Source organism: Pongo abelii, chromosome 9, assembly GCF_028885655.2.
Source record: "Pongo abelii isolate AG06213 chromosome 9, NHGRI_mPonAbe1-v2.0_pri, whole genome shotgun sequence".
NCBI lineage: Eukaryota > Metazoa > Chordata > Mammalia > Primates > Hominidae > Pongo > Pongo abelii.
Window position 1 is genome coordinate 73,247,958 of NC_071994.2, and position 9,786 is coordinate 73,257,743.

A 9,786-nucleotide genomic window follows, 5' to 3' on the forward strand; every position below is an offset into this window, starting at 1 on the left:
CCAGGCTCAAGCAATTCTCATGCCTCAGCCTCCCAAGTGTCTGGGATTACTATTAAAATTTTATGAGATGGCAATTAGAAAAAAGTGTCTAAAAAGGCTCCATAACTGGGGATTGATGAAAAAATGGAGAAATACTGGACTAGAGTGAAGAGAACTAGGAAACACTGAGGCATCTGCTGGTAAAAATTTTGAACTCTAAGGAGAAAGAGAAAAATCTTACAAACATGCAGTTAAAAAGAACTTGTTTCCAGCCTCATCCATGTCCCTACAAAGGACATGAACTCATCAACTTTTATGGCTGCATAGTAGCCCATGGTGCATATGTGCCACATTTTCTTAATCCAGTCTATCATTGATGGACATTTGGGTTGGTTCCAAGTCTTTGCTATTGTGAATAGCAATAAACGTACATGTGCATGTGCCTTTATAGCAGCCTGATTTATAATCCTTCGGGTATATACCCAGTAATGGGATGGCTGGGTCAAATGGCATTTCTAGTTCCATCATGCAAACTATCGCAAGAACAAAAAACCAAACACCACAGGTTCTCGCTCATAGGTGGGAATTGAACAATAATGAGAACACTTGGACACAGGAAGGGGAACATCACACACCAGGGCCTGTCGTGGGGTGGTGGGGGGCGGTGAGGGAAAGCATCAGGAGATATACCTAATGTAAATGACGAGTTAACAGGTGCAGCACACCAACGTGACACATGTATACATGTGTTAGAAACCTGCACGTTGTGCACATGTACCCTAGAACTCAAGTATAATAAATACATATATATTTAAGAAAAGAGCATATTATCTACAGAAGAAGAATGATGCTGGAATTAGACTTTTTATCTCCAACACTGGAACAGACAGTGGCATAGCAGTTAAGGACTACTGAGAGGAAGGACTACAGCCCAACAATCCTGTACCCAGCCGAGATGTGGCCCCTCTGTCAGGGTGAAGGAAAGATACACAGCAATTCAGACAGTTTATCTCCTGTGTCCCCCACAGAGAAACATACTTGAGAGAAGACTTTCCAAACATTATCACTTATGTGAACCTGAACAACAATTCATGGAAATGTGAAGGAAAGAACACAAATCTCTGGGCTTCACCACTAGAGTTTGTGATTCAGTGGTTTGCGGTCTAAATTTTCATTTTTTACAAGTTCCCAATTAATGCTAATGCTGCTAGTCTGAGAACATGCTTTGAGAAACTTTAAGGTGTTTACTAATTTGTTTGTTTGTTTGTTTGTTTGCTTGTTTGTTTTGAGACGGAGTTTCACTCTTTTCGCCCAGGCTGTGGTGCAATGGCATGATCTCTGCTCACTGCAACCTCCGCCTCCCGGGTTCAAACAATTCTCCTGCCTCAGCCCTCCAGAGTAGCCAGAATTACAGACACCCGCCACCACGCCCGGAATATTTTTTGTATTTCTTTAGTAGAGACAGGGTTTCGCCATGTTGGCCAGGCTGGACTCGAACTCTGGATCTCAGGTGATCCACCCGCCTCAGCCTCCCAAAGTGCAGGGATTACAGGCATGAGCCACCGCGCCCAAAACGATGACTTCAAGTGAAATGCCGTATAATGAAATTAATTTTATCGTAGGCTAATTGATATGAACAAGAGTCACAAAAACATCACCAAACTTCTAAATAAAGCTTCAACACACTTAGGGTATTAAACTTAGAAATACATGTGAGCTGTACATACACTTAGGAAAGCCTAATGAAACCTAGTAAGATTATTATTCACCCAAATTTTGGTGAGTCAGTGAGTGATTGCGGTCATAGTTGTGGTAAGTTAAATCAAGGGATAAATGTTTGCAAAGAAAAAATTGTAAGGAGCACCTCCTACTACTACACAGTTAAAACATCAATAATGACAGACACGGCAGGCTGGCTGATCTATTTTGTACTCTCATCGTTATTGTCTTGCATTTGTATGATTACCACGTTTTATGAATTTTTATTTTTCAATAATTTGTATTCATTCATTCATTTTCCAACCCGCTGATTCCAGTTCAGAGTGGCAGGTGGCTGGAACCTATCTTGGCAGCTCAAGGTGTGAGGCAGGAACCAACGCTGGACAGGACCGCATCCGGGTCTCAGGGCACACCCCCATACTGGGACCATAGAGATGCCAGGTCATCTAATGTGCACATCTTTGGGATGTGGGAGGAAAATTATATCCAGAGAAAAACCACAAAGACATGGGGAGAATATGCAAACCCCACACAGACATTGGCCTGCCAGAAGTCAATTTTTTAAATTAATATTATAATAAAATGATGTTATTTGAGGCTGGACACAGTGGCTCATGCCTGTAATCCCAGCACTTTGGGAGACTAAAGCGGGTGGATCACTTGAGCCCAGGAATTTGAGACCACACTGGGTAACATGAGGAAACCCCATCCTCTATAAAAAAAAAAAAAAAAAAATTAGCCGGGCATGGTGGTACACACCTGTAGTTCCAGCTACTCAGGAGGCTGAGGTGGGAGGATTGATTGAGCCCTGGAGTTTGAGGCTGCAGTGAGCCATGATGGCAACACTGCACTCCAGCCAGGGTGACAGAGCAAAACTGTGTCTCAAAAAACAAACAAACAAAAAAAAGATGTTATTTGAGAACCTGCTGTATTTGCCATGTAAGAATCACCTTAAGAGAGACATAGACAAATACAATATATTGCTTTATAGATAGATTTTGTCCCTGCATCAAGGACAAAAGTGATGTCTCTGATCTGATTTATATTGAAATAAATGTGAGCTATACATACATTTAAGAAAGATTAAGAAAAACAAGTAAAATTGGGCCGGGTGAGGTGGCTCATACCAGTAATCTCAGCACTTTGGGAGGCTGAGGTGGGCAGATCACTTGAGGTCAGAAGCACAAAACCAGCCTGACCAACATGGTGAAACCCCATCTCTACTGAAAATACAAACATTAACCGGGTGTGGTGTCGCGTGCCTGTAGTCTTCAGCTACTTGAGAGGCCGAGACAGGAGAATCCCTTGATCCTCGGAGGTAGAGGTTGCAGTGAGTCGATACTGTGCCACGGCCACTGCACTCCAGCCTAGGTGACACAGCGAGACTCCTCAAAAAAAATAAAATAAAATAAATAAATTAAAGTTTACTATTTACCCAATATTTGGTAAATCAGTGAGCGACAGCAAACAGAGCTCACCTATAAATCAATCCTCACTGGATGGGGCCACCCTTGCGGAGAGTTACTGAATTAGGAATTTAATCATTTTGATTGTTCTTGTGATTGCTTAGCAGTCCATTATCCTAATCTAATCAATCCAAAAGTGACATGATTATCTTATTTTTTGCAACCCCATTCATAATTTTAAAATCTTTTATTTTCTTGATAAATTATACGACTACTAAAAAAATTCTAAACGTTGCATTTAAGTATACAAAAGCTCAAACACAGCTGTACTTGGAGGCAGAGGATTGCATCAATTCCTGCATTCCCTGAAGAATCATTATGATTTCAGTAATATCAAATGCAGAAAATGTTGTGTTGAATAACTCTTAAAATACCATAAGCAGATATGTTGTTGAGAGCGGGATGTTTTTTGTATTGGTTGGTGAAAAATTTTGTGAACTTCTGGACAAAACTATTGACAATGGTCCTGTGGTTTATGCAATTGCATTTCTCAAACATTATGAAAATTAAAGCAAGCAACAACACTTGTAATTTATAATTAAATAGGGTGCAGCCTTGGAAATTGTCAACATGTTTATCATCCAATTTCATGTCTGAAGGTCACTGGCGAGTCCTATGACATGTTCGAAGGTAGCTTAATGGTCTTGGCCATTTTCAGTAGCAGCCCCCATTCACTAGGAGAACCACCAGAACAAACTCCAGATTTTAAATGAATCCAGACTGGGCGCTGCCACCTTTGTTGAGAGTTACTGCTTTAGGTAATTTAATCATCTTGATTGTCCTTGTGACGAGTTAGGAGACCGTTATCACAACCTAATCAATCCAGAAGTCATGAAGTCTCCACCCACTAATTAAGGTGACTCAATATAAACCTGCCTCCTGTGCCTCCACATTAGCTCATTTGGAAGACCTGGGTATAGGTGGTGGTCTCCTTGGCTCAGAGTCCCTGCAGCGGCTGAGGTGCCTGTGTCTCTCTGGTTCCCAGTGGCCGCCATCATGCTCTCCTCCCCACTCAGGGTGGCTGTGGTGTGCATGAGCAATGTCAACAGGAGCATGGAGGCCCACAGCATCCTCAGGAGAAAAGGGCTAAATGTCCGGTCTTTTGGAACTGAATCTCATGTGAGGCTACCAGGACCAAGACCCGGTCATCCTGTAGTTTATGATTTTGCAACAACATATAAGGAGATGTACAATGACCTCCTCAGGAAAGATAGGGAACGCTACACCCACAACGGAATCTTACACATCTTGGGAAGAAATGAGAGAATCAAGCCCGGTCCAGAAAGATTTCAGGAGTGCACTGATTTCTTTGATGTCATCTTCACCTGTGAGGAGAGTGTCTATGACACAGTGGTGGAAGATCTGTGTTCCAGAGAACAGCAGACCTTTCAGCCTGTGCACGTGATCAACATGGACATCGAAGATACCCTGGAAGATGCCACCCTGGGAGCTTTCCTCATCTGTGAGATTTGCCAGTGCCTGCAGCAGTCAGACGACATGGACGACAATCTGGAGGAGCTGCTGCTGCTAATGGAGGAGAAGGCAGGAAAAAGCTTTCTTCACACCGTCTGCTTCTACTGAAGATCTGGGCTGGCTTTGTCCCCTTCCTCAGTACGAACTTAGGCATGGGACTTTAGTCCAGATTTATCGTGAGAAGCATCTGCAAAGACCTTCCACCGAGTACTGTTTGTATTACTTTTGTACATATCACCTGGAAAGAGACTATTACCAAGAAAATATTTTACGGGAAATGAGAAGGACTAACATTTTTAAAAGCACTGAAAAATGCTTGGCATTGTTGTAGGTGCATTACGTGGGATAACTAATTTAATGCTTATATCATTCTACAAGGAAGCTATCCCAGCATGACTGCATTTTCCAGATGAGCAAACCGAGCTGATAATGGACTGCTGGAAAAATGATTTGTTTAAGGGTATTCGGCAGATAAATAGCATCGTATAGATAACCACCTTTTAAATAAAGTTCCTTTTCTCAAATTGAGTGGTTTTTTTTTTTAATTTTTAAATTTTTTAAGTTAGTTGAGACCAATGGAGTGTGGTATATTAACTTAAATGTTCTTCTTCTTTAATAAGAGTATACTATTACATGTTTGAACAGATAAATGTTTTTACATGTAGATTATACCTTTTTTACTAATGCTCACTTTAATAGGTAAAATCCAAGTTGGATAATGAACTACATATTATGGTGAAATTTGGAATTATCTGCTCAAATAATAGGTCATCAAATTAAATGAAATAAAAAACTTAAATAAAAAATATATTCTTCTTTCTGTTTGGGGGATGGATTTCAAGCCACTAAGCGACATGCTTTTCTTTAAACCTTATGAATCACGCTGAAAAAAAAGGGATCTTTCGTAGTGAAAATTTTATTAAGTTTAAAATGTTCATTGGTATGAACATTGAGAACATCAGGTGATAAACCTAGTCATGTTTTCAAGGAGAAACAAGTGAAACACTGTTTCATAATCCTCGGTAGTGGCACCAAACCATGTTTACTAATAGGAGAAAAATAGATCAGAGGTAGTTGTTCATAGTTGAATTAATTTACATGTTATCTATTGAACTAGACTTATTATGGCAACCTAAAATAACAGCAGAGATTAGCTCTCAAAATGAGTTTATTTGAATGAAGGACTGGAATCAGGAATGCACCGGGTATAAAAAGTCACAGGTGTATTCTGAGAGGTTGGGATAAGGGGAAACTTTTAAAGGCAAAAAGAAGTCCACAGAAGCTGCTTTGAAATAAATTTATTGGTCACAGAAGCTCATTGCAGGAGTCGGCATTAGCTTATTGGTGGAGACAGCCATTGCTAGGCATGTGTTCTTGCGAGAACATTTTATCTGGAATGCTGCAGTCTTGAAGATAATGCAGTTATAGAAATATGTGTGGCCATGCAGAATGAGCAAAGTGTGTAAGACCTGCTGGTGGTGTAAAGCATGTAGGATGTGCCATAATCTCTTGTGGGTTTTAGAGAGTCCTTGTGATAGTTCTTGTCTCAAATACGCAAGCACGGGCTTCCCTCCTTCGTGACCTTCCAGCTCCACTTCATCAGCCTCCTCCACTGTGAATTTTACCCTTTTTCCCATTTTCCATGCTGGACTCTTTAGAAAAAATCCCTATGGGCAGCCCACATTTAAGGAGTGGGCCTTGTGCTCTACTTCCTTGTGGGTGGATTATCCATGTAAATTATATGCACTTACTCCTCACAGATGTGTCTATTCTCCCCCTCATTAATGTATTTATTCAATTATTTCTTCATAGCCGTATGGAATCTTGGATATTTATTTTTCTATGTGGGGTTACCATTCGATCCTGCTTTGTTTTGTTGCTCAAACTGTTTCTGTTCTGGCCATCGCAAGCACTTTCTGTTGCCTCCTGGGCCCTTTCATGTGCCCCATCGTGGTGTTTGTTTGGTTGTACTTCATTTTTCATGGGAAAGGAAACACTCTGGCATTATGAGATGCCCCGGGTTCATCTTATATACTTCCAGCATCAGTCCCAGAATCAACAGTTTCTCCAAATAGTCCTGTTTGTATTACTGGAGGACGATGAGAGTAATCAAAATCAAGTGTGCTTGATGCTACTAAAGTACCAGTGTTTTCTGTCCTGCCTCCTTTGGCTACATTTAAATTTTTTCCCTTTGTCTTAATTTTCAGTTGGATTGTGAAGCATCTACATATGACTTTCCTTGTTTTTAAGCCTCCTTGAAGTTCTGTGAGGTTTTTCAATCTGTAATATTTTACCTTTTTACCTAATTTGAATAATTTCACAATTATTGCCTCAAAAACAAAAATCAGTCCCATTCTTTCTCTCATTTCATTTTGAGACCCAAACTACACATCTGTTAGACCTTTTGATATTGTTCCTCCGGTACCTGAGGATCTCTTTCTTTCCTTTTTTGTTCTTTTTTTCTCACTTCTTCAGTTGGATAATTCTGCTGATAGACCTTATGGTTAATTTTTAGAAGTAGGATTACTGTGGTCAAAGAGGAGTACAGGCCAGAAACAGTGGCTCATGCCTATAATCCCAGCACCTTGAGAGGCTGAGGCAGGAGAATCACCTTGAGGCCAGGAGTTCAAGGCCAGCCTGAGCAACATAGTGAAGCCCTATCTCTACAAAAAAATAAAAAATAGAAATTAGAGAAGTGTGGTGGCATAGCTAGGACCTGAGTCCTAGCTACTGACAAGGCTACTTGGAAGACAGAGTAAACGTGTTTTTAAATTTATTAGGTATTCAAGATTCCCTCCATAGAGGTTGTAACATTTTTCCTTATGACTGGCAAGCATGCCTTTTCCCTCACAAACTTGCCAGCAGGGTAGAGTGTCAAGCTTTTGAACATTTGTCAATCTGATAGTTTATCAGGTATGGTTGTGCATCTGTTAAAATAGCTGCCAGCCATTCTTTCTGCTGAACACAACGTGCCATTCCCCCATCATGATGTGCAGTCTATTACCCATCCCCTTTTATCCAGGGACATTGCCTTATGACTTACTTCAACCAACAGACTGAGCTTGAAGTATTACATTCTCTGCTTCATGGATTAGACTTGTGTAAAACCACAAACAAGCCACGTGGTGATTACACAATCCAGGTCAGACCTTGGGGTAGTTCAGACATGGGGCCGTGAGCTGTGGCTCACACCAGTAATCCAAAATACAAAAATTAACCAAGTGCGGTGCTGTGCACCTGTACTCCCAGCTACTTGGGAGGCTGAGGCAGGAGAATTGCTTGAACCTGGGAGGCGGAGGTTGCAGCGAGTGAGCCGAGATCGCACACTGCACTCCAGCCTGGAAAACAGAGTGAGATTCTGTTTCAAAAAAGAAGAAGGAGAAGGAGAAGAGTGGACGTGGGAAGTGAGGAGGGAGAGGAAGTAAAGGAGAGGAAATAAAACAATTACAAATAAAGCTATTAACATACTTATAATGTTAAGTTTTTCTCATGAAACAAAGTGTTTCCCTCATTTTTTGAGTGTTTTGTTAGTCTTCTTATGGTAATTTTAAAACGGAAGAAAAAACACACACACGCAAATACAGAAAACAAAACAAAATAAAGCAGTTGCTTAAGAAATTATTATAAGGCACACATCATGTAATCAAGGAACAGAAATTTGTCAGACACACCTAAAGCAATGTTCATTTGACCGGTCCTTATCACAATATCCTTCTTTCCGGCATAACTCACTTTTATAGTTCAGATTTATCTTCAAATCTTCCTGAAACTTGTATCCAAATGTCATTTTTCATCTTCAGTAACCATGTGAACACCCATTTGCCTCTTTCTCTGGCTACTTCCTCAAGAAATCATTGTATTTTCATTACAGCAAATCTAAATCTTTATTTCCCACTCTACATAGTCTATAGTCAGATATGCGAGGTCACCATTACAACTTCCAATCAGAGCTCGCCTCCCTCTACCCAATAAACCAATACTAGAGGTGTTCAACAACCTAGAAAGTCTTCTTACCATAACTGCCCAACATATAATCATGCCCCACACTTCCCACACCCTGATTTTTAGTGATAATATTGGCTCTCACCTCTCATGCTTCCTCACACCCAACTACTGCCACAGTTCTTAGCAATTCTAGCATCCACACAGATTATCCACCCAGCACCCTCAACACTCTCACTTCTTCTCCGATTGCACTTGTCTACACCCTACCAGAGATACCCATGGTCATAGTCATCAAGAACCTCACCACTAGATCAAAATCTGAAACAGTCATGCCCCAACTATAGGACCACATCTTTCCCTTCACTTTTGCTTCTTTTTTTCAACTATAAGGGCTGTTTGACCATGCATTGTGCCACAACCCATGGATTCCAGCCCAATCCCTACTTATTCACCCTTTCTGGTCCAAAACCAGGTTCCATGGTTTATCACTATAATTACACCCTTTCAAACTCCCTCAGCATTTCTGCACCTTGCTCTTCTGTCACATTTGCATTGTCCGTGTCCAAACAGAGAGAAAAGAGAAACTCAACCACCTTGTCATGTTTTTCCAAATGGATTGGCTGGAAAAAGTAGTATCTATGGGACAGTCTCACTTTTGTCTTCAGAAAAGCTCTCACAAAAACCTACACTCAAGTTTGTATTCCCATATTGTAAAACAATTGTCTATGCCAAATATCCTCACCCCATCCCCAATCATGATCCTGACTGCCCACTGCCAGCTGATGGCCTTATCTTAAGCCACATTGACAGAATAGAGAGAAACTATCAGGGAGGAAACACCTCACTGCCCTACCACCAAAACTTTCACTTACATATTTGGACCCAGACACCCTTAAAGTCAGAAATCTGAGAGTGATTCAAAAGTCCTCCTTTTCTCATCCAGAAGTCCTCTCGTGTCAGCTCTAACATCCCTCTCCAATGTGTCCATTCCTCTGCCTTTTGACAGACACTTCCCTCCCCCGGGCTTCCAACCTCTCCTCTGCGAACTACTGTACCAGCTGGGTTCCCCACTTCCAGTCTTGCCTCCTGCTACTACACTGCAAGAGGAAAAAGAATATTTTCTTAAAACTTTGAAAGTTTCTCATACCAAGAACGTGAAAGTTGTTACTATCAAGATGAAGTCCACTATCGTCAGATCCAGGTG

At 41.0% G+C, this 9,786-nt stretch overlaps 1 protein-coding gene across 1 annotated transcript; it reads left to right on the top strand.

The window, feature by feature from the left end:
* Positions 1 to 4,058: 4,058 nt before the first annotated feature.
* On the top strand, positions 4,059 to 5,255 carry LOC129048973 (RNA polymerase II subunit A C-terminal domain phosphatase SSU72 like protein 4). Its single transcript, XM_054526198.2, has one exon. The coding sequence runs from the start codon at positions 4,161 to 4,163 to the stop codon at positions 4,743 to 4,745; it is 585 nt and encodes a 194-aa protein (XP_054382173.1). The 5' UTR covers positions 4,059 to 4,160; the 3' UTR covers positions 4,746 to 5,255.
* The last annotated feature ends 4,531 nt before the right edge of the window (positions 5,256 to 9,786 follow it).